This window comes from Euleptes europaea, chromosome 11, assembly GCF_029931775.1.
Source record: "Euleptes europaea isolate rEulEur1 chromosome 11, rEulEur1.hap1, whole genome shotgun sequence".
Classification (NCBI taxonomy): Eukaryota; Metazoa; Chordata; class Lepidosauria; order Squamata; family Sphaerodactylidae; genus Euleptes; species Euleptes europaea.
Genome location: NC_079322.1, coordinates 39,192,365 through 39,212,948, shown reverse-complemented (window position 1 = coordinate 39,212,948; position 20,584 = coordinate 39,192,365). Strand labels below are relative to the sequence as shown.

At 44.5% G+C, this 20,584-nt stretch overlaps 1 protein-coding gene across 2 annotated transcripts; it reads left to right on the top strand.

The window, feature by feature from the left end:
• The first annotated feature begins 1,208 nt into the window (after window positions 1-1,208).
• Window positions 1,209-19,942, top strand: OXNAD1 (oxidoreductase NAD binding domain containing 1). Of its 2 annotated transcripts, XM_056858009.1 has the most exons (7): window positions 1,209-1,336; window positions 2,186-2,249; window positions 5,310-5,416; window positions 12,268-12,409; window positions 17,793-18,035; window positions 18,811-18,919; window positions 19,767-19,942. In XM_056858009.1, exons 1-7 carry the CDS (start codon window positions 1,215-1,217, stop codon window positions 19,919-19,921), a joined length of 942 nt encoding a protein of 313 aa, XP_056713987.1. In that variant the 5' UTR covers window positions 1,209-1,214; the 3' UTR covers window positions 19,922-19,942. The 2 variants fall into 2 exon arrangements, with proteins under 2 accessions (XP_056713987.1, XP_056713986.1); XM_056858008.1 differs by lacking the exon at window positions 2,186-2,249 and having other exon boundaries at window positions 1,231-1,336.
• Window positions 19,943-20,584: the final 642 nt, after the last annotated feature.

Sequence of the window (20,584 nt, the reverse complement as noted above, 5' to 3'; positions counted from 1 at the left end):
AGGGAGACAAATGTCCTTCAGATGTCTCCAGGATGAGGCAGGAAGGGAGTTGGTGATCTTTCACAGCTGGGTGTAATCTCCCCTCCCTAACTATCTCTCTCAAAAGTGAAACCTTTCCCATGGTTGTAAAAAGCTGTGTCCTTTACCTAAGATCAATGCCTGACGCGGGGCGGGGCGGGGCGGGAGGGTCATAACAAATTTGCCTAAGCAATAGAAGATATTAAAACAAGGGCCAGCAGAGGAGACTGATAGGCTTCCAGGATTAATTAGGTGATTGCACATTACACCATCATGCCCTATAGCTGCTGGCATCTGGGTCAGCAAGTTGCTCCCCATAGGCAATCTAGAGACCAGAATGTCTCTTTTTTTCTTTCTTTCTTTTTTTTTAGCAAAAACACAAGCTAAGGCTAAGTTAAAGTGAGGCCTTGTGGGAATGCACAACTCTCCGTCCCCTCCCCATGGAGCCCCACCAAAGGGTTTGGCAGGGCATGAAGGCACCCTACCTGCTTTTGCCAGCGGCAATTGGCTTGATGGGTAGAGAGCCCTGCCTGGAGACTTAACAGGGAGGAATGGAGCTTAGTCCCCAGCAGACTCGCCATGAGGCACAGCCTCTCCACACTAGAATTGCATCTGGCTACAGAGTGGGTGGCTGAAGGGACCTGGATTTTCTAGCACCCAAACTCCCAGCATCAACATGACAGCCATATTTCCTGGTCTGTATCCTCCCATCTCTTGCTCTCCATTGCACCCATGACTTCACTGTCAGCTGGCTTGGACTCCATTGACATGTTCGGTGATGGGAGAACCAGTCTTTAGGAATTTGGAGGGAATACATAGAATAGCCAGTGTGTCTGGCTGGAATAGCCAGGAAGTGTGTCTGGCTGGAATAGCCACAGATAGAAAGGGGGATGTAGTTATGATGCAAACACCTGACTCAAGGCAAGTGTCTGTGATGTCACCACCTATCCAGGAATGGATTACTTTTATGTTTTTCCCCATTCAAACTAGCAAATACTTTTGTGATAAAGGTAACAAGGGCGTTGATCGGATGCCAAATCATTTGTCTGTTTTAGAGTTGAACAGGTCTGGCTGTTTGAGATTGTTGTCTGAGCTTCCTTATTGATTTGCAAGAGAGAAAGAAGAAATAACAACACATTCTAATCGTTTGCTTTTAAAATTGCATTTACAGGTGGAATTAAGACTTAAAGAACAGCATGGTCCGTGCTGCTATCTTTGCTATTCCTCCATTACTGAGAGGTGCTGCTGGAGTTATTCCCATTTGTTCATCATTCTTACAGCCAAAATATGCAGGTTTATGTTACTGCACAGTAAATGGGTAAGGTTTATTTATTTCTTCAAAACATTTGTGTGCTGTATATGTGTTCAACTCCTACATATTATGTTAATGGTACAGTCCTAAGCAGAGTTACACATTTCTAAGTCCATTGACTTTAGGATTGCACACTAAGACTGCTTTCACACATTGGATAATGCACTTTACGATAATTTGCAAGTGGATCTTCCTGTATGAAACAGGAAAATCCACTTATATTGAAAGTTCAATATCCAACTTGTGTGAAAGCAGCCTTTGAGACAAACGTTCCCATAAGAACTATAGATCTTGTATTCTGAGACATAATTAAGCATAAGTTTTAGTGTTGTTACATTTAGTTGATTAAAATCAGTTTTAAATATTTTATCCCACCTCTTAAGCCAGCGTGGTGTAGCTGTTAAAAACAGTGGACTGTAATCTGGAGAACTGGATTTGATTCCCCACTCCTCCACATGAGTGGTGTACTCCAATCTGGTGAACCGGGTTGGTTTCCCCACTCCTACGCATGAAGGCTGCTGGGTGACCTTGGGCTAGTCACAGTTCTCTTAGAGCTCTCTCAGCCTCACCTACCTCACAAGGTGTCTGTTGTAGGGAGAGGAAGGGAAGGCGATTGTAAGCCAGTTTGAGACTCCTTAAAAGGTAGAGAAAATTGGGGTGTAAAAACCAACTGTTCTTCTTAACAAAATTTCTTATTTTGTAAGCCAACTAATGTTAACTGTAATCCACCTTGAGTTCAAGTGAGAAAGGTGGACTATAAATAACATAAACAAATAAAATATGGTTTCCCCCGTTTAAAAGATAGATTGTGCATTCTGATGAGGGCAAATGGTAACTTGTTCTTTGTGTTTAAAGCAAAATGAAATCCAAAAGAAAGTCGGATCATCTGGAGAGAACAGCAAATGACTTTCGGCAGGAGGTTGGTATCATAGCATAGCTGACCGAAATGAATTGGTGTTGTGCAGAGCAGCCTGCGAGGACAACTAGGCTGATAAAATTCCACAGGCCCCAGGGGCACAGTGATCTCAGCAAGGTGTTGGTAGTGTGGCTATTAATCCAGTAGCCTCTGTTGAAGGGAAAGGGGAAAACATAACCTTGGGCCAGTTATGTCTCAGTGTCTCTTCACAGCTTTGCTGGGAGAATGAAATCGGGAGGATGCCATGTATGCAGCCCTGAGCTTCCTGGATGGAAAGATGGGAGGGGCCGTGGCATCTGCTTGGCATGCAGAAGGTTCCAGGTTCAATCCCCGGCATCTCCAGTTAAAGGGACTAGGCAAGTAGGTGATGTGAAAGACCTCTGCCTGAGACCCTGGAGAGCTGCTGCCAATCTGAGTAGACAATACTGGCTTTGATGGACCAAGGGTCTGATTCGGTATAAGGCAGCTTCATGTGTTCATGTGACATAAATGAGAGAAAAGGAATGGTGGGGGAGGGGAGTATGGGGCGCATAGAAAGAACCAATTATAAGCCTGTTTGTGTGAACAAGTCATGTGAGTTGTTTTTATGGGATGGCTGAGAAGGATCCGGGTAGTCGGGCATGAGAAAGTAGAGGTCACCTTTGCATGGGGCTCATATTGTTTTTTTGGCGGCCGTGGTTTGCGAACCGGCCTGGTAAATGTGATAATGTTTTAACCTTCTCTATGGGATTCTGTGCCATTTATGGAATTGAATGCCTTCAGGTGAATAAGCAGGCTGTATTGAACAAGAGGACTTTGAAATAAAACATTAAAAAAGGAAATATTGCTACAACAGCTAATTCTTCCCTCATTACTGAACACAGAGCAGTGCTCAGCAGCCATGTAAAAGGTTGTGGTCGTGTTTATAAGTGTGTATCTGTGCATTCTTTTCAATTCTCTGCTTTTAAAAGTCTATTATCTGCGCATTTTAAAATTTTGTTAATGGAGTGTTTTGTGAATCTGAGGAGGTAATAAGGCAGGGTATAAATGTTTTAACTAAACCTGGCACCCAAAATCTGTTAACAGAGAATGACTACAGATCTTTAAAATATGCAGCTGCATAGTTTTTCTAAAAAATCCTCACTCGTAATGGCACTTTGCTGGTCAAGTACTGTGAGGATTAACAAAGATTATTAACATGAATTTACTATTCTTGGCAGTGAAGACACTCTTGTAATTGAAACAGTTGGAAACTTGCCTTGAAATAGTAACAGTGGTTAAGCTTTTTCTCATAAATTTGATGCATGTTTCTTAGTTCCGCACACATCCTGCATTTTCTTGATGTAGGAGAGTTTTCAAAAGTGCAAAACAGGAATTTGGTATCCTCTTTATGTAGAAGAAAATGGGACCTAGGGAGCTCTTCTTGCTGACTTCAGAAAATTTATACCTTTACCAAGAAAGCAGGAATAGCAGTTTACTCTCTGCAATCTTGGTAAGCAAGTTGATAATGCGGTTCAATTTAGCCTCATCTTCTCTTTTGTGGCGCTTGAGCATCTAATTACAAGGTCTGCTTAGCATAGAGACACTCTGACATTTGTTTGGTGATCAGGTTTAGTTACAAGTCTGGGAGAATAATTCTAAAGGGAATAAGTAGGGAAATAGGGCACATTGCTTCCCCCCCCCCCCGCACCGTTTTAAATCATTCTGACTCAAACTTGTTTACTATAACAATTCTGTACTGAGAACCTAATAAAAATTGCCAATACTGTGTTCACAGATCAGGTCATAGGTTAATGGGAAGAAGGGGATGCCGGAATATGTGCTTCTGCATTAGGGATAACATTTACCAAGTATCATGACGGCAGTAGAATAATTAAGAAGTACAAATGTTCTTTTGGCCCAGCGTTGTCTACTAAAGTTAAGGATAAGTATGCTTGCTTTTAGTTGGCAAGCATCCTGTTGTTTTACTGGACAGTAGATATGTTCAAATATTCTTTTTATAGAGAAATTCATTTCCTGCCATATGTTTTAAATTAAAATGTTACTGGCTAAAATTTCATTTGTTGGACGCCAGTCATTCTGGATGGGAAATGACACAGTTGTAAGTGTAGTTACATGAGGTTTTTTTTTAAGCTCTCTAAATTTATGGAGACTTGAGGTGGTTGTCTTAACATGATTTTTCAGTATACTTAAACTCTGTAATCTAACGCAAATATTTAGCTTTGCGGGGGGCACGAGTGAGCTTTGTAAGTGGATCAGCAGGGCACCGGCTAGGAATGGCCATCTGGAGCAACTAAATTTTTACTTTTAAGGCTGGACAGACTGGAGGCTATCAAACCAGGAGAGAATCCCTCAGGAATGTTCAGGATTCTCTATTCATACATCAGTAAATAGGAGAGTGGGTGACACTATCTGTTCTGCAACCATTTGGATATTCTGACGTGTTTAACCTGTAGTATAGTTTCTAGAAGATTTCAGATCTTTGCATTTGGGTACGGCATTGTGTGTCTGAGTGAAGGATTACCATTCTGATGGACTTTGTGCATAGGTACATTGAGTGGTCAGGGCTCCAAAGATGCTGTACGGAAAAAAAATATTGTGATCCCTTTCTCCACCGTACAGACAGTGGGCACCATGTGGGGTTTTTCCATAGGACTCGGTAAAGCCCTGTTTCTCTTTTAGTGCTTTGGAACACCCAATATCTTGCATAGAAGATTTAAAAAAAAGTTATTTTGCCTATAAACTGAGCATAAACGTAGTGGTTTAGTCGTCCATAACTTTTTTGCTTAATGTCTTCACTCTAAGACGTTTGATCTCTACAAAGTATTCTGATATCAAGGGAATTAAGCTATAGATTATCAGCAAAATGAAATCTTTAATGCTTGGGAATTAAGAACTTTAACTACAGGTTATCTGTCGGTACTAGCCAAACAATGTAGTTGAGAATCATAGTTGTCACAACCCATCATTGACAATCCATGGCTGGAAATGTGCTTTTATACACAGGATATTTCCTGTCTTCTGACTCTTGTGAACCTTTCTTGTAAAGAGCAGTGATCATACAGAAATTTGTTTGTCTTTTAGATTATTTCTAAAGCGAAAGTGTGTGGAATCACCAGTGAATCTGAAACAGTTAAAAGGCTTCGTCTGGCAGTCGCAGATAAAGAATTTACTTTCAAGGCAGGGCAATGGTAAGGCTCTTTTCTGGATTTATAAAAAGAGAATTTTACAAGTATAGGCCTAAGGGACAAGCAAAATGAGACTCTACAAGACCTGTGAATGGATTGTCCAGGCAATCTCATCTGGTTTTTATTGGTAAATAGCGGCCATGGGGAAGCCATCAATTAGAACTAGGGCTGCAAACAGGGTGTGTTAACCACCACCACCACCACCACTTTTCAGTCCTCAAATAGACCCCTGGAGCTGCTATTTGTGGAAAATATATAGGTTGCCCGAATGATGTCTGCATTTTTCCTCTAACAAACCAAATAATAGATGCAGGAGAATGTTTGAGGCTGGGGGGGAAAGCACAGGAAGAAAGGGTTGTACCTCTTAGCCCCATGGAATTTGATCCAGATCAAGAAATTGACAGCGACAAAGACTTCCCCACTATCCAGCTTTGATCAAAACATCTGGAACAAATAATCTGTGAATGGGTCTTCTGATATATCCGTGTAATGTTTTCTGTGAGTGATGCAAGTTATTTGATACCTTCAGATATATGACAAAATTGGTGGCCTTGATTGAGTGAACCACATGACTGTTTCCACATGTCCGACAAAGCAGTAGACTTTGTTTCTCAGTCAGTAGACCTGCGTACCACCAGTGGCCAGTGTCTTTAGAAACAGTTTGACCATTGGATGCCCCTGAAGTAGCACTTTGGATCTTTGGCCATAGTATGGTTGAGCACATGAATCTGCCTCATTCCATCAAATCATTGGACTATTAGGCTAAATGCTCTCCTATGTGACCTGACCCTTTAATTCGAAAGGCTGGGGAATGAACCTGGGGCATTCTGCATGCAGTGCAAACCCTCTTCCACTGAGCCGTGATCCCTTCCTTACTGTTGTCCTTAATGCTTCCAGTGCAACTGTCATTATTGAACATTACATGTTAGAATTTTGTTACTTTGGATGTATTGAGGAAATGCCATTCAGATGCCATTTTGAGGGTGGATTGAAAACTGGGCCTGTCAGTTTCTCTCTGATTCTCCCCTCCCTTCTATTGTGGGTCCATCTGGTGAACAGGTTTTAGAAGAACCAAAGTGTAAGGATGTTAATAGCACAAGTTACTAGTACAGTGGTAATTTTGCAGGCTTTTACATTTAGAACAAGAAAACGAGATGTTGATTGCAATAATTCATGTTTGTGGAGTAATTTGCCGCAAGTCTTTACACATGTGCACAGATGCATACTAAATTTGTGCGGGCTGGTTCTTGGAGAAACATTTACCCTTCAAAATGTTTTGGTAATTATCATCCTGAAAACTGGAATCTTTAATTATAATTACTCTTTTCATTATCTTTCTTTAAAGTATTCTAATTCTGTTTGGCATGCTGACTTTCTCCAGTGCAGCTTGTAAGTGTGATTGTGTTCTAATGAGTGGCGTGATGAACTGGGCCATGAGGGAAAAGGTTAATAAGGCCGACTTTTATAATGAAGCGGCAGGGTTTGCCTTTCTGCTTCAAACATGCACACGTCTCTTCGCCAGATTTGCAGAACACAAAAGATGTGCTGATTTTTCTTTTTACCAGTGTCTAATTGATTTTGTTCATGTTATGTCATCCTATAGGGCTTGAGCTATCACAAAATGCAGCTTAGTAGAATCTGTAGTGTCTCTGAGATTTCTGAGTGTTTCTCTTCTAAGCAGTGGTATTTTGAGTTCAATTGCAGGACAAATATGATGGTTTGGATCCTGGGGAACGCTTGCATTGGCGAGAGAGGAAAACATCCCCAATAACAGGAGAGTTCCATAGAATCCAACCCTCTTTTACCTTGCTGCTTGCTCGGCGCCCTTGTTAGAGAATTGACCTGTTTTCCTCTGTATTGCTATTGAAAAAGAAGAAGAGTTGGTTTTTATATGCCAACTTTACTACTTAAGGAAGAATCAAACCAGTTTACAATCATCTTCCCTTCCCCTCCCCACAACAGACACCCTGTGAGGTAGGTGGGGCTGAGAGTGTGTGACTACCCCAAGGTCACCCAGCTGGCTTCTTGTGGAGGAGTGGGGAAACCAACCCGGTTCACCAGATTAGCGTCCACCACTCATGTGGAGAAGTGAGGAATCAAACCCGGCTCTCCAGTTCGGAGTCCACTGCTCTTAACCACTATACCACGCTGACTTGCAGTTTCTGTTTTTGGGTCTTCCCAGATTATGCATTCAGAATAATATAACAAATAATGTGTTGGGAATGGTGTAGGGGGGAAGAAGTTTAAAACATCAGCCACTTTGGGGCCCTTCTGGTTGAAAAGTGGGATATAAATAAATGGAAGAAGCACAAGGAATGCTGGGGCTGAGTTTTGGTAAATAGTAAAGGTGGCCTCTGCTTTCAAATACTATGAAAATCTCAGTGACGCACGAGAAAGAACAGAGAAAGAAAAACTGGTTGTTGGCAGAGGCAGAATCTGTCTGTTCATGCTGGGAGTCTTCCTAATGGCTGTTCTGAAGCACCAGATTAGGAATGCTGTAACTTTAGCTCAGCAGTTCTTAACCTTGAATCTACTATCACTTCCCCAAATACACAACATTGGGATCCCCCCCCAAAGTACACAACATTGGCCTGCAAATTAGCAGCATAAAATAATTCTGCTTCATTTACTGTCAGAAGCCATTGCAAATGGGGACAAGGGGCAGCCTAAAACCGTGAATGACCCCCTGGGGGGGGATGGCATATCCTCCCCCCCATTAGAATTACTCCCTTAACTCTAGCCACTATTTATTTATTTTTTTGATTTATATGCCACCCTTTCCTGACTTACAGGTCAGGCGCAGAGCTGCTTACCACATTCCAGCACAGATAAAATCCCAAAATTTACAATTTAAAACCACAATATCTTAATTTTTTTTACCAAAGGTGCCCTAAAACAATATTGCAGGAACCAATTCAGAGGGGAAGAATAAGGGAAACAATAAATTACTCTCAGTAAGGTGATAGCAGTCCCAGGAAGCAGGTTTCTGTGCGCTGCTTCAGCTTTTCAGGCAATGCAGGGGACTCTGTGTGTGTACGTGCGTGCACGCACACGTATACTGGATAGGAGAAAGTCTGTACCCAATACTCAGGTGGTATATGTGAGAAACTTTGAAAAGAAACATTTTGATGGCATTTCAGAGGAGTTTTAGTCTATATTATGTAAAAATCTTCATTTTTCCTCCCCTCCTAATCAAGCTTCTGTTCAACTTGTGTTGATAGCCTGTTCAATATAGCACATTTTCTGATGTTTAATTATGAATAAATGCATATAAATAGCATTTATATGACTATAATTATATTCAATATCTATAGCTTTTTGGGTGGAATACGTTGGAAGCTGCTGCTATCTGTAATTAGCGAAGGATTCCTGAGCATACTCTGAGTCGCGGCATCATTTAGGTATCAGGGAGCTTGCTTCATCTCCTGGGCTATTATTTTGCAGTTAACTATATTGCAGTACCATCATAAAGCTGAGCAGATTCTGTAACTGTTCATCATTCTGAGCATGGAAATGCATGGGTTGGGGCGCAGCCTTTGAAACATGACTCTGGCAGCTTGGGGCGTTTCCGTCGGTTCTTTCCAGCACCTCCCCCCCCCTGCAAGACCGTCATCATACGGAAATAGACTCTCCTCCTCCATTGCTATTTGCAAGCTGCTCTGATGTTTCAAATCTGCCCTGCTGTATTGCAGCAGAAAGTCTGTTGCGCTGCTCAGATTGAGTTTTTAATCTTTATGATTTAATTTGGTGGGTTGCACCTTGCAACAGGAATCACAAAGAATTAAGCATAGAACTCTAGTGACCTGTTTGGTTTGTATCATGAACATTCCCGTGCATCATGTAATTGTAGATGGAGATTGTTTGTGCCCCTTGCTGCTTTTCAATTCAGTTGGTATTAATGTTTTCCTAGAGCTCATATTGAGCCCCGTGGCTCAGAGTGGTAAGTTGTAGTACTGCAGTCCAAGTTCTGCTCACAACCTGAGTTCGATCCCAACGGAAGTTGGTTTCAGGTAGTCAGCTCAAGGTTGACTCAGCCTTCCATCCTTCTGAGGTCAGTAAAATGAGTGCCCAGCTTGTTGGGGGTAAATGGAAGATGACTGGGGAAGGCACTGGAAAACCACCCCGTAAACAACGTCTGCCTAGGAAACGTCGGGATGTGACATCACTCCATGGGTCAGGAATGACCTGGTGCTTGCAAAGAGGATCTTTACCTTTTAGAGCTCATATAAATGCAGTCCTTGTGTGTGCGCTTTGTTTCAGAGTTGTGGGCTCAGTCACGTTATTTTCTTTTTAAAAGATACTGTTCCTTTGCCAGTTGTACATACATACACTTGCACAGATGCCTTTGTGGGAAAGGGTTTGAGATGGGATTGTCATCTGCCAGTAGTGTGCAGTGTCAGAGCCGATCTCTTTCACCCCCAACACAGAAAGAACTAGGGAGGCTTTAAATAGTAAATGGCTGCATTTTCTCAAAAGCTGCTTTGAAATCTTGCAGTAAGGGAAAAGAAGGGGGTGGAACAATAGCTAGGAAACATGGCAGCCTGTGTTTGTCCAGGTGAGTGGAGGCTGGGCTTTCAGCTCTTTAATGAGATGCTAATTTTGTATAACAACCAGCTGTTCCCACACAGGGGATAAACTCCTTGCACAATTTGTACCCAAACTGAACCCTACAGAGGTATTTGTAACTTGATGTGTGCTAAAGTATTTACCACCAGAGGGTGCTACAGTGCAGCTTGCAGCGCAGCATCAATGATATGGGCTTAATTTTTTCATCTGAGATGAAATGTGAATAGGCTTCATATTTATGAACATAAGATCTTTTCAAGAATTTGTAGCTATTTCTTGAAAAACTTGCTGGTGGCACTAATGCTGGACGCAGTAGCAGAGCAAGAAATCATCTTCTAAGGCGGGTTCTACTCCCGACAGGATGCATAGCATTGCAGAGGAGCTAACTACCGTGTTTCCCCGAAAATAAGACACTGTCTTATATTTATTTTTCCTTAAGAAGACACACTATGGCTTATTTTCAGGGGATGTCTTATTTTTATTAAGTATGGTACAACAATCTACATTTATTCAAAGATAGTTAAGTCGTCTTCTTAACTAAACCTGCTCGATGGGAAACGAACCCCGCCGCAGTAGACACCTGAGCTGACTCCGCCAAGCCGAATCTGCCCGCCGAAAGCCGGGCGGCGTTGCCCTGCAGAGCACCGACTCTGGCATAAGCGGCTTCGGGATCGCAGGCTACTTTCTCACAGACAGCCTGGAGAGTTTCCCCAGGTCCCCCTCGCCCGTTTTACAGTCACACAGAACCGAACCTGCACGCATCTGGTCCCCCCCCCCCCCGCAACTTAATACTGAGAGACAGAAATGCCCCCAGTTCTCCCCCCACCCTGTACACAATTCTCCCCTTTTAAACAGATAGTGAAGGGAAGCATCTGCAGACGGAGAAAAGAAGCCGTTTTTACCTGATGAGGCAGTCCTCGCTCTTCTTCCTTTGGATCTCACCCAAACCCCACTGAGTCAGGAAGGTGGAGAGGAAAGCTGCCCAATTCCTGCATTGTACTAATTTAAGGATCGCCGCCAAGATCTGGCTTTGTTCCATCGCTGGCGAGTGCCCCAATCCTCCTCATAATCCCCACCTTCCCCCGACGATACGATTCCCGGAGGGCGGGCGGGCGAGCAAGGGGGGTCTTCCAGAGCCTCTGTCCAGCCGGTTATTCAACCCAGGTGCGCCAAGAGCGGAGGTGATTCCCAAAGCCTCTTTTGTTTGGGGGGTGCGCAGGGAATCAAACCTCTCCCCACCCCCGCCAAAGATCCTGAACGGCGAAGGGGCTGAGTCAGTGCAAGGCACGGCCCGCAGACCCCGAGGTTCCCATCTCCCCAAAGCGCGAGCTGTTGGATTTAAACCGGGGGGCTGTGGCGATGGCGGCAGTGCGCAGCGTCGCCCGCCTCGAACAGCGCCTTACCGCTTCGCGCAGGTACGCTGCATATCACCATGTCTTATTTTCGGGGTATGGCTTATATTGCGTAAATGCTTAGAAATCCTGCTACGGCTTATTTTATGGGTATGTCTTATTTTCGGGGAAACGGTATGTTTTCAGTGGGAATAAGCTCAGATCTTTGCTGGCAGATGCGTATGGATCTTTGATTTGCAGCAACCTTAGTACTGACCTAACTGTATAACTAGTAAGTAACCATTGGTAGAGCTGCCTCTTTTCAGGCTGGTATAGTAAGTACTTATAGTGGTCACAGAAGGTACTTAATTCAACCCCTTAGATTATCTGTTTTCTTTTTAGGATGAAATTTGAGTCCCGTAGCTCCTTAAAGAGAGCCAGCATGGTGTAATGGTTAAGAGCGGCGATTTGGAGTGGTGGACTGTACTCTGGAGAACCGGGTTGGTTTCCCTACTCCTCCACATGAAGCCAGCTGGAGGACCTTGGTCTAGTCACAGCTCTCTTAGAGCTCTCTCAGCCCCACCTACCTCACAGGGTGTTTGTTGTGGGGAGGGGAAGGGAAGGTGATTGTAAGCTGGTTTGATTCTTCCTTAAGTGGTGGAGAAAGTTGGCATATAAACACCAACTCTTCTTCTTCCAGGGTATAAGCTTTCATGAGTCAAAATGTACTTCATCAGTTACAAATGAGAATGAGGATCCACCATCCCTTTTATCCAGGTTAGAAAGTGGGAGGGGGTGTAACAAAGAAGGGCCCATTGGAGTTAGGGTGCAGAGGGACAAGGCAGAACACAGTCAGGATAGTTAGAGCTAGATGTGGGAAATGTAGAAAATCAGCATCTGGTTTAGGTTTTACAAGGTCCCTTATGAGCATCTTAAGTACCTTATATTTTCTTTTAGGGTTGACTTCTTCATACCTGGCGTTGCTGCCGTTGGTGGATTTTCAATATGTTCAAGTCCTGCTCTGCTAGAACAGGAGGGAGAGTTGGAACTAGCAGTAAAATATACCGCGCATCCTCCTGCTCAGTGGGTGCACACACAGGTATGTGAAATACAGTTATGTCCAGACTTGTATTTATATCGCATCTCATTCATTTTGTATCCTAGTGTCCGGGGGGCGGGGAGGTAATTGGTTTGGTTCCTGTATAAGACCATTTTCTTCTCTTGCAACTGTGGGCTCTGTCTTTAATGAACACATGAAGCTGCCTTATACTGAATCAGACCCTTGGTCCATCAAAGTCAGTACTGTCTACTCAGACCGGCAGTGGCTCTTCAGGGTCTCAGGCAGAGGTCTTTCACATCACCTACTTGCCCAGTCCCTTTAACTGGAGATGCCGGGGATTGAACCTGGGACCTTCTGCATGCCAAGCCACAGCCCCTCCCCCCCAGATTGTCCAGTTGCTCCCATACACAAATAATCTATTCCTTCTCTATCCAGCATACACAAACAGTGACTGGAATGTTCTGTGGACTGTGTTTCCTTCTAACATGAATATCAGCAGAAGAGCACATCAGCTGCTGTCATGGTCCAGCACCCTTTGCAGTAGTTTGCGTGAGCAGCAGTTCCTCTTTCTGGGCCCCTTCAGTTTTTATGGTTGTCAAGAGAAATAAGCTCCTGTATTGTTGACTAGCAGTTCAGTGTAAAATCAATGCAGTCTTATCACTTGAGCAAAAAGAATCCCCAGGTTGATCCTAATCCATCGGTTGCCACGTGACCATAAAAATGGGCTCCCACTGCTGCTAAATAGGTTAGTTTCATGCATCATTGGAATTTCAATAAAATAACTCATTTTAAAAGACTTTCTGGAAAAGTATGGCCCATACAAGCTAATATGAATACTTGTGGAGATTTCTTATTGATTCCCTGTTGCCCATTAGGGACCTTGTAAAACCTAACCTCATAATTATCTGCCTCTGAGGCATCTCCTTAGAGGTTCCTTCCTTTCTTAATGTGCTGTTCTTCTTTAATTTTTTAAAATTACATTCATAGTGTTGTGGCACTGAAAGCACTTACACTCAGTAGCCCATCCTAGACGAAGTATGTTGATATATTTGGATTAATGAGAGAGCAACAGAAACTGCTGCACCGGCCTGTATTACTTCTGGTTATCATTAATAGGTAACAGTATTTTAGGTCAGTGTGTTAGTGTTCCACACTGTCCACATGTATCTCCAAAACAGCCATTCTGATCTTTGCAAATCTGATACCTTTGTAGTCTATCCGGAAAAGGTGAGCTAGAAAACACTAAAATTACAAATACCGTATATACCCATGTATAAGCCGACCCGCGTATAAGCCGAGGTGCCTAATTTCTCCCCAAAAATGGGGAAAAATTAGGCACCCGCGTATAAGCCGAGGGTCGGCTTATAACTCCTCCCCCCCCCCCGGCAGGCTTACCTTACCAGCTCCTGGCGGCGAAAAGCAGCGCGGGCCCCGTGGGGGCGGCTTTCCTGCAGCTGCAGGAGGCCGTCCCAGGCCGCTCTGGGGGGCGGAAAGTGGCATGGGCCCGGTAGCCTGCCAGGCAGGCCCCGCTGGCCGCTCCCAGGCCGCGAAAAAGCGAGCGGGGCGGCGGGGCCTGTCTGCTCCCAGGCAGGCCCCGCTGGCCGCTCCCAGGCAGCGAAAAGGCGGGCGGGGGCGGCGGGCGGCGGCGGGGGGGGCGCCGAGGCCTGCCTGCTCCCAGGCAGGCTCCGCTGGCCGCTCCCAGGCCGCGAAAAAGCGAGCGGGGCGGGGGCGGTGGGGGGGCGGCAAGGCCTGCCTGCTCACAGGCAGGCCCCGCTGGCCGCTCCCAGGCCTCGAAAAGGCGAGCGGGGCGGCGGGCGGGCGGCGGCGGGGGGGGGGCGGCGGCGGGGGGGGCGGCGAGGCCGGCCTGCTCCCAGGCAGGCCCCGCTGGCCGCTCCCAGGCCGCGGGAAGGCGAGCGGGCCGGCGGCGACGGCACTGGTAAGTTTTCCCTCCCCCCTCCTCCCCCCTCCCCCCTCCCCTCCCCTACCGTATTGACCCGCGTATAAGCCGAGTTGGCTTTTTTCCGCCCTTTTTTTGGGCTGAAAAACTCGGCTTATACGCGAGTATATACGGTATATAAATTTTAATATGGTGCACAGTAAAGTTAAAAACATAAGGCCCATATCATAGGCGAGTCATTCACAATCAATAAATACATGTAACTCATACACAGTTGATGTGAAGACGTACAATGATAAAAGTAGGACCAAATAAGGACCAAAAGTAGGACCAAATAAGGACCAAACGCGTTTCAGCCTCAAAAAGGCCTTCCTCAGTGGTCAGACATAGAATTGTAGTCCAGTACACATCCTAACAGTATAATATCATAATGCACGGTAAGCACACATAAAAGCCCTTCTAGTATTATGAAGCTTCTTGTAAAATTATTTATTCCATATACACTGGAATATGGCTCACATGTCCCACCTTGTATTTCATGCCGGGCTTCTAAGGATGTGTATACATCAAACAGTTTGACCTACCACACTGTTTGTTTCCCCCCCTCCTCTTTTGTTGTTGTTTCACCTTTGTAGTCTATACATTGAAAACAGAAAGGAAACTTAACAAAAATGGAGACAGATATGTACTGGATCTAAAAAAAGAGATGTTCTTGAATTTCTTAGTAACTGCAAGGCTAATAGATACTGGGAGACAACTGTGATACTGCCACAAAGAGAGAGTACTTAAATAACATCTTACAGAGCGGGGCGATTGTGAAAAATTAAGCCGCAGAAAAATCTCAACTAATAGTTCAGACAGTTTGCCTGACTCATGGGTTTCTGTCTTAAGATAAATGCAGTGTTAAGAATTTATTAACTTTTGCTATGATACATAACAGCTGTACTCTCTCCGTGCCTCACATTTACAATTACTATCACCAAAAGAGCTGCATGACTGCTGTGTGCCTTGTGCACCACCCCGCCAAACACACCCATACAATAATGTAACTATTAATAGTCAATACATCACAATAGCATTCTAATTAGCAGAGTCCACCTGAGTAGGTAGGGTTCCCTCTCCCTCTCCCTCTCCCTCTCCCTCTCCCTCTCCCTCTCCCTCTCCCTCTCCCTCTCCCTCTCCCTCTCCCTCTCCCTCTCCCTCTCCCTCTCCCTCTCCCTCTCCCTCTCCCTCTCCCTCTCCCTCTCCCTCTCCCTCTCCCTCCCTCCCCGTCCTCTCAGCAGTCACCCACGTGTTGGGATGAGGATGCAGAGGCTGTGGAGCAGGGTGGGGTTCTTTTTGTTCTTTTTCTTTTTGAGAGGATGCCCCTTTACTTCCACTCCTGGCATGAGGCCTGCAGCTCAGGGAGGCTTGTATCTTACCTGTCCTCCAGTGCCTTCAGTGGCTGTTTCAAGGTGAATATCACCTGCCAAACACCAGCCCTACTGGGCAGTGGCCTTGCTTGCTTTCCCAGAACATGGGAATAGGTGCCACATGGGGGAACAATGCGCAGAAGCACCACAGGTAGCATAGCAAAGAGCCACATGTGACTGTTGAGCCACTGAGTATCAGTGATATATAAAGTGATGGCAAAGGAGAATACTGGCTGATTCACGCAACTTTTAGTGTGCATACGAGTGCAACACTGTATGATTTTCGGAGTAATATTTTAAAAATTAAAAAATGAACACATGAAGTTGCCTTATACTGAATCAGATGGCTTGGTCCATCAAAGTCAGTGTTGTCGACTCACACCGGCAGCAGCTCTCCAGGGTCTCCGTCAGAGGTCTTTCACATCACTTACTTGCCTAGTCCCTTTAACTGGGGATGCCGGGGATTGAACCTGGGACCTTCCGCATGCCAAGCAGAGGCTCTACCACTGAGCCACGGCCCCTCCCCCTCACAGCTCAAGAGAAAGATGCAGAACAGGCTATATGGATACAGGTAATTGTTTTCTGCTAATGGTTAGTGTGTAGAGTAGTTAGTAACTTTCTGAATGGAGGGACAATATATTGTATCTCAGAGGTTCTTTAGTAGCATTTGATTGAACAAGATTCCATGGAAAAGCCGTTTAGATTTTGATCCTGATTTCTTTTATTTGTTTACTTCGTTTATGCCCCAGTTTTCTCTCCAATGGGGACCCAAACTGACTTACAACATTCTCCCCTTCTTCATTTTATCCTCACAGCAACCCTGTGAGGTAGGTTACACAGAGTGTGTGTGACTGGCCCAAGGTCACGCAGCACACTTCCACGGCAGAGTTGGGATTTGAACCTAGGCCTCTCAGATCCTAGTCCAACCCTCTAACTATTGCTCAGTGCTGATTCTCACTGGACTTTTCTCATCGTACTGATAAAACATGCCGGAATTTATTTCCCTCTTGATTTTCTCTCATTCAAACGACTCTTCCAGCAATCAAATAACCTTTACAAAATTTTAAGGAAAAATTTCATACTCATACTTGGTCTCAGAGATATTTCTGTCATGTTTTATGTTGCCTATTTTGGAGTGAGAGGAATATATATATTCCAAGTCTTTAGAATGGTATTTGGACACCCCCCAGGATAGCCTGATCTCGTCAGATGTCAGAAGCTAAGCAGGGTCAGCCCTGGTTAGTATTTGGATGGGAGACCACCAAGGAATACTAGGGTTGCTGTGCAGAGGAAGGCACTGGCAAACCACCTCTGTTAGTCTCTTGCCATGAAAACCCCCCCCAAAAAAAGGGGTCGCCATAAGTTGGCTGCAACTTGAAGGCACTTTACACACACCCATTTTTTTGGTAGTTGAGCTGTTTGACTTTTTTAGTAGATCTTTTTAAAAAAGAGGGTTCAATTAGAACATGCCATATAAAGATCATTTGCATGGGCAAGCTACTTTAAACAGGAAGCCCAAGTTGACCTGAGGAAATAACGATTTCATTATTTGGTTTCCGCTTAAGGGATGAAGGATCTCCCCCAGAAGCAAGCCTGAGTCTCTATGGCTGGTAACACCACTGGTTGTCTTACGCCCATAAGATCTGCATGGATCTAACAGTTAGGTAAAGCAATCCATTAGAACGGCATCATTTCTTCTCATTACTTCATGTTTTCCTGGGAACCTTGTGTCTAAAAAGTTTGATTCCAGGAATTTTTTTAAAATTGTTTTTCAGTATAAAAAGTATAACCACTATATCAAAGAAGCTCCTGGGGATCTTAAAATCTCTTGGGAGTTCTTCTGAAGAGCCGGCGTGCTTTCATCAATCTGTGGAATGATGTGACTACCCCTGTCTTCTTATCCCACAGAGCAGTCTGCCAAAGGACATTCTTAGCTTTGAGGGAACGTGCATATTAGACTGACAGAACGTTTCCTTCCTGAGTGAACACTGCTGCCTGTGACCACGTGTCTCTTCAGCCTGCCAATGCTTTCCCGTAGCTATTAGGCCCCTTGTGTACAGCCCAGTTTGCTTTCTAGCTAACGGTCCTTTTCTCAACCCTCTCTTCCTTTTAGTGCGCTGTCAACTCCGAGGTGGCTTTGCGAGTGGGAGGCAACTTCTTCTTTGACCCTCATCCTGCCGACTCCCCTGTAGACCTCATACTCATAGCGGGTGGAGTGGGAATCAACCCTTTGTTCTCCATACTGCTCCATGTCACGGACCTCCATAGAAAACAAGAAAAGAAAGGAACCGGGTACAAAATGGGAACGACTAGCCTGTTGTACAGTGCCAAGAACACGGACGAGCTGCTGTTTAGGGTAAGCCAAATGAAACACACATCTCTCGCTCATTTGGTCGGCATCAGTGGTTGAGGAGAGCTCTGTGACTCTTGGGCCATGAGGGCAGCCATCTTGGGCGAGAGGCAGGCAGTGACACACCACTGTGTCAGACGAGGGGAAGAGGAGAGTTTTAGGGCCAAGGCTGGTGTTTGTGGAGAGAGGAGCCCGTCACCTCCCATGGCGGGGACTGAATGTGTTTGCTGATTCTGCCACTTCCCAGTGGATCCAGCCAGCATTGCCACAGTAGCCTGAGAACCAAATTAGGACTTTGCCTGCTTACCCTGCTGCTCTCCGGCTGGCCCCTCTAACCTTTTGCTCAAAAGCTTGACTGGGCCAGGAGGGCCAGTGGTGTTTGGAGAGAGTGCAGAGAGGTTGGGGGAAAGGTATGCAGACAGTAGTGCAAATGAGTGCATTTCCTCCTGTCTTCCCACCCCCGGGTGCAATGTGAGGGGAGAAGCATTCTGGAGAGGGGAGGGGGAAGTGGGTGACCACCCCCAGCTCACTTATTTGCAAGAAACATTATTGATGACTGGCTCTCCATATTAGAGTCTGCTGCTCTTAACCACTGTACCACGCTAGCTCATGCTTGGATTGCAAACTGTAAAAATGAAAAAGTTGCATATCCTTATAGATGGAATACTCGGAATAGTCTATTCTAATACAAATCTTCAAATCTGTGGGGTTGGATTTCTGCAGATCACACCTTCTTTGATCTATTTGACTGTGCCATGACCAAATAACATTCACTTTTCAGAAACATATCCTTGGTTTAACAAATGCATTTCCTGGAAAGATCATATGCAGTTTCCATGTTACCCAGCAGAGTTCAGAAATCTGTGAGAACCTTCAGCCTTACGTCAAGGGTGAGTACTACTGATGCGTTTTAACAGTAGTAATTGTATTGTGAATTCTGACTTCAGTGTTAAGTTGAGGGGCATACTGAAATTGACTAGGGACTGTGGCTCAGTGATAGAGCATCTGCTTGGCATGCAGAAGGTCCCCCAGTTCAATCCCTGGCATCTCCAGTTAAAAGAACCAGGCAGTAGGTGAGGAGAAAGACCTTTGCCTGAGACCCTGGAGAGCCACTGCCAGTCTGAGCCGACGATTCTGACCTTGATGGACCCAGGGGTCTGATTCAGTATAAGGCAGCTTCAGTGCGTTCAATGTTACTATTTAGCCAGATTTTTCACACACGTAACTTAAGTTTTAAACCATTTAAGCGATTACAAGAAAAAAGGCTTCAGTGATTAAGTGAAGCATCATCTATGGGGGAGAGTGTCATCTTTCAAATATAGTGGACAACTTCTCTAGTTGCAACTATGATTTTCACTTGTGGCTAATTAGAATTCTCACTATGTTTCAAGACAATCTTATTTATTTACTTTGGCAGTAATTAACTGGCCCAAAGGGTAGATGTGATCTTGTTTCACCTTCTGTTATGCCACAGCTAGGTTGTTTTGATCTGTTTCTGGGATACCAGAGAACAAAAACATTTACCATGATTTTGTTAATAATAACTGGCCTTTGGCTAAAACAGTAAATCTGAATCTAATAAGGACGGCAGTAAAATCCTTGCAGTTCGCCCCAAACAGCTGAAAGAGATCTCGCTGTTGAAACATTAGTCATCATCTCACCCACCCACTTTTTTTTTTGGTTTGCAATTACATGAGGATTTTTTGTAACTCTGTATCTCTTAACTCCTTTTATTAGAAGGAAGAATATCTGGAAAAGATCTAGAAAAATATATTTCCAAGGAGACACTTTGGTACATCTGTGGTCCACCGCCAATGATAGAATCCATCTCCAAGCTGCTAGGAAACCTTGGTGTGGCTCAAAAGAACATTTTCTTTGAAAAGTGGTGGTAGCAACAGCTGTCTACCGCAAAAATAAAAATGGAAGGTGATAAAATGGCTCTGTAGCAAGGTAGGTGGAAAGGGAGAGGAAATGCCTACAGTTCATAGACAGTAATCATGTTTCCATCATACAAATGAGAACTTCCTGTATGAACTTGTACTCATTCTAAATTTGCTCAGTACATTTTATAATCATGACCAATGCGTATATCTGACTGTCTCAGATGTAACTTTGGAAATAAAATAATATATTTCCTCAAGCACCATTTACTTTACTTTTTTTAAAATGATGTCTGAGACATTTTCCCATGCATACTGGGGCTGGGTAAGAATGGGATATGGACTGAGGTCCAAAGGAGAGTCGTGCACAGGGGAATGGAACTGCGCCTTTCGCCATAGCATCTCCCACTGCCAAATTCACAAGCCCACCGTTATGGTGGCTTTGTCTCTTCATCAGCGCAATGAAAGTGGCAAGCAAAGCTTAAGATGCACTGAGCTGGAAATACAAGGACTAGTGTAGAAGTTACAGCTGTTGAACCCTTCAATGGTGCCTACCTTGGAATTGGTCAGCGTATTCTTCCTGAGAGAGGAACTGTTCTAAAAAGTGTTTAGAACATAACAATAAATGTGTGAGTCCTAGTAAAACTAAACTCCAGTCCCCAAATGCTTTACTTG

Coding starts and splice junctions, on each gene's coding strand:
- OXNAD1 (XM_056858009.1), top strand. CDS start 1,215: ATGGTCCGTGCTGCTATCTTTGCTATTCCTCCATTACTGAGAGGTGCT. Junction 1,337..2,185: donor TGTTACTGCACAGTAAATGG/GTAAGGTTTATT, acceptor TTGTGTTTAAAG/CAAAATGAAATCCAAAAGAA. Junction 5,417..12,267: donor ACTTTCAAGGCAGGGCAATG/GTAAGGCTCTTT, acceptor ATTTTCTTTTAG/GGTTGACTTCTTCATACCTG.